A 3,991-nucleotide genomic window follows, 5' to 3' on the forward strand; every position below is an offset into this window, starting at 1 on the left:
AATAGGAGATGATATTCAGAGGAACTGACACGGTGGCTGTTCTGATCGAGTGGATTCTTGCTAGGATGGTCCTTCATCCAGATGTTCAATCGACGGTCCACAGAGAGCTTGATCAGATCGTGGGGAGATCAAGAGCCGTTGAAGAGTCTGACGTGGCGTCTTTGGTGTATCTAACGGCTGTGGTGAAAGAAGTCTTGAGGCTTCACCCGCCAGGTCCATTACTCTCATGGTCCCGTTTAGCAATCACAGATACGACCATCGACGGTCACCGTGTTCCGGCGGGGACCACCGCGATGGTGAACATGTGGGCTATATCACATGATCCACAGGGGTGGGAGAATCCCTTGGAGTTTAAACCTGAGCGGTTTGTAGCCAAGGAAGGCGAGGTTGAGTTCTCGGTTCTTGGGTCGGATTTGAGGCTTGCACCGTTCGGGTCGGGTCGTCGGATCTGTCCAGGGAAGAATCTTGGTTTGGCCACCGTGACGTTTTGGACTGCGACGCTTTTGCACGAGTTTGAATGGCGACCACCGTCCGATGAGAAGACCGTTGACTTGTCCGAGAAACTGAGGCTCTCGTGTGAGATGGCTAATCCTCTTGCTGCTAAGTTACGCCCCAGGCGCAGGTTTAGCGTGTGATCCTTCAAGATATTCACAGATACACTGGTAACTAAAGTGAAGAAATTAGTGTGAGACAAAAAAATAAAAAAAGAACAAACAAGGTGAAGCATACACAAAAAAAAAAAAAAGATACAAATAAAATAAAATTAAAAAGAAAAGAAAAGAATGGTTATGAAGTTTTAGAGTATTATAAACTTATAACATCTTGATACGTATTATTAAAGAAAAAAAGAAAAAAAAAATATTGATACGCGAAGTGTTTGGTGGTGTGAGGAGTGATATTTTGTAAATATGATTATAAACATTATTGTTACAAAGAAAGTTAATATTATTGCTTAATAATACTACTTGGTTATTATATTTTCTTCTCGTTTTTCCTTTTGCATTGTGGTTTTATATCATAATAGTACTTCATTTCCTCGTTTCGATAGTATTATCTAAAAACTTAATGGTTGTAATGTGGAGTATTATTAACTCCGAAATTGTGGGAAACGATCTTTGTTTGAACACGAACAAACCCGATCAAAAGCAAACATATAATAAAATCATCCTTTCATCCGGCCTGATCATAATACCAAAAACACATAATCGTAATAATGTGCCTATTTGAACAACAAAAAAAACAGTGATATTACATTATACCAATTCATCATAACAAAAGTAAATTCTTACATACCAAAAATTATATACGGGAAATTCAAATCCCATGTAACCTTGAATATTCAAAATATACCAAAAATGTTAACAAAAATAAATGTTTGCCGAATAAATCGAAGGAGTTGTTTTCACATTTTTTTTGCCCCAGCCAAAATTTATAAAAGATTCGTCTTTATAAAAGTTGCAGATTTGACATACCCTGTCCCTTATTTGTCTTTGTTTATATCTTTCTTTTTATGCGTAACGACCAATCAAAATTCTATTTGTCTCGTCACATTACAAAAACTATATAACGTGTGTATCTATTTACCTACAAAAGTACTCTATATATATAATTTATTTCCTTTTTTTTTGTCCAACATAAAGAAATCAACTCAAATGAGCTTCCTTTTTATTCATTAATAGAGTGGTCAGCGTTCACTCTATATAACTAAACAACCAAATTCAATGTAATAAATTCAACTCAATTTACGGTAACTTAATTTATAGGACGGACCGGCATGCCTTTATAACATGCCCAAAACTACTAAACATTTATAAGAGAATGGATTAATTACAGAATAGGGACTTTATTCTAGAAATTTTATTGAATGATGTCATTCTGTCTGGACTTACAGAAGTAGGTCTTTTAATTCAACTGAAATGATGAAACTGTCCCTATTTCACATAACCCTAAAATCTCTCTTTCTCTCTTCTTTCTGCTTCTCGACGCCGTGAATCAGTTTTTCTTTTCAGACTCTCAGTTCTACTCTCCGACAACTACATCTTCCTGGCCGCCAGCCATGGTTAAAAGGAAGAACCCTTTCTTCTGAAGCTTTCTCGGCCATAAAGCATTAGAATCTCAGGCTGTTGGATCTCGTCGCAGATCTGAACTCCGGTCATGAAAAGCTTCATCCGGCGTAAGTCAGCTTGTGTTTTCCACAACGATTCATCCTCTCTTTGGCTTCCAAACGAATAAGAAGACAAACCAATTACCTTCTAATTTAATTCATGATTTGTTAATCATAAAACTTGTAATTTTCGGATTTGGATTAGATTTGTAGATGAATTGAAAGTTTTAATTCAATTTGTGTTTATAATTGAATCTCTTGGGTTCTCTATCTATCATCCCCTTAGGGTTTAGTGTTTATGATTTGAAACCCTTGGGTTTACTAGATACTATCCCCTTAGGGTTTAGATTTCTTCATGCAAAACAAAATAGAGATTGAGAGAAGTTTTGAGTTTAATGGACTGCTATGGTTTTGGATTTATTGGATCAGAGAAACCATATTTTTGGTTCAAAGAGGTTTTGTGTTGATCGGCGGCAAAAAAATTTTTGGTTGTTGTTGCGTCGTGAAGAGAGGAAAGAGAAGATACAGAGGGACAAAACTGAAATTTTATCTAAAACAAAAAGACCTATATTTGAGAGTCTGGATGATCATACCTTTTTTTCAAAGTTTTGGGCTAACAAAACCTCTTTTCTGTAATAATCCCACATGTAAATAGATCTTAGACATATATCTTATATAATAAGAGAAGGTTTCTTTTAAACTTTGTTTGAGATGATGACATTTGGCGCTTTATATAGCTGACACGTGTCCTCATATTAATTTCATTTTATAATTTATTATACACAAATATTTAAGATCCATTGCTAATTAAATATGGCCATAATTGTCAACTTAATCCCTTGGTAATTAAAAAATTTACCTTAACAAACAAACAAATGAAATCTGAACTTGCAGCCCTTGTGTTTCTCTTCCTCTCATACGGTATTTAAATTAAAGCTTGAATTTAATTTTAGTTTTGCATTATGTTCTTGAAAATATAACCTCTTGCCATCAAAGTAAAATAAGCAATTTAATCATTGCTTTCTTATTTATTTTTAATTAAATATTAGTAATATGTTTTCCATAAAATTATACAATATAATTCAATCTCTGATTACTTTTATTATTATTATTATTTATTTATACTAGGAATCAACACTCCCACACACTAACTATGATTTAAAAAATGATACAACTTTAAAACAATTGCTCTCTACTCTACTCTAGAGTCACACTCTACTCTAGAGTCACAACAATCTAAAAATAGGATTGTTTTAGGGAAGCTCCATACTTTAGAAGAAACAATCTCTTAAGCTCCATACTTTAGAAGAAACAATCTCTTACTCAGCTTTAAAGATCTAGACGAAAATGTAAATCAACTACCTAATCCACACCACACCTATCTCACCTACTGAATATTAAAAATTTCCACTCTAACTAATTTTTTACTTGCTTTCAGGCATGCAACTCGCCTATCTAAGTTCGAAGATCTATTGATTCGGGAAAAGTAGTGTCTCTCTTTGGGAAAAAATTGTCATTGAAAGACATGTCAAACTTCTTACACTCTGGGCAGACTATTTATATTTGAATGCAACATCGTCAACCCAAATATTTTTTTAACTCCAACAATTCCACAAAAGATATTATATTTCATATATATCTGGTTAATTCTGTATTTGTTTTTTCCCTATTCTCCCACATGTAATATATATTGCTTCCAATTAAATCAATTTCTGTCTTACTTTTCACATCAGTTTTTCTTAATATTCTTAAAATAATCTTCTAAAATGAACAACAATCTTATAGTCTTTAATATTTTCCCCAGTAACTATTTCAAGTCAAGTAATGTCCCGTCAATTTTAGTTGGCAAAATTTATTTAGACCCAAAAGATTTGTACGTGATTGACC

The 3,991-nt window shown here is 33.9% G+C and overlaps 1 protein-coding gene across 3 annotated transcripts in view; it reads left to right on the forward strand.

Annotated features, from left to right (window-relative positions):
* Positions 1-979, forward strand: part of LOC104753191 (cytochrome P450 78A9-like) — a 3,174-nt gene extending 2,195 nt beyond the window's left edge. For all 3 annotated transcript variants that reach the window (XM_019238482.1, XM_019238483.1, XM_019238481.1), the window contains exon 3: positions 6-979. In XM_019238482.1, coding sequence (XP_019094027.1) covers positions 6-635 — 630 coding nt within the window. In that variant the 3' untranslated portion in view covers positions 636-979. The remainder of the gene's footprint in view (positions 1-5) is intronic.

The sequence above is a fragment of the Camelina sativa genome, chromosome 16, assembly GCF_000633955.1.
Source record: "Camelina sativa cultivar DH55 chromosome 16, Cs, whole genome shotgun sequence".
Taxonomy (NCBI): domain Eukaryota; kingdom Viridiplantae; phylum Streptophyta; class Magnoliopsida; order Brassicales; family Brassicaceae; genus Camelina; species Camelina sativa.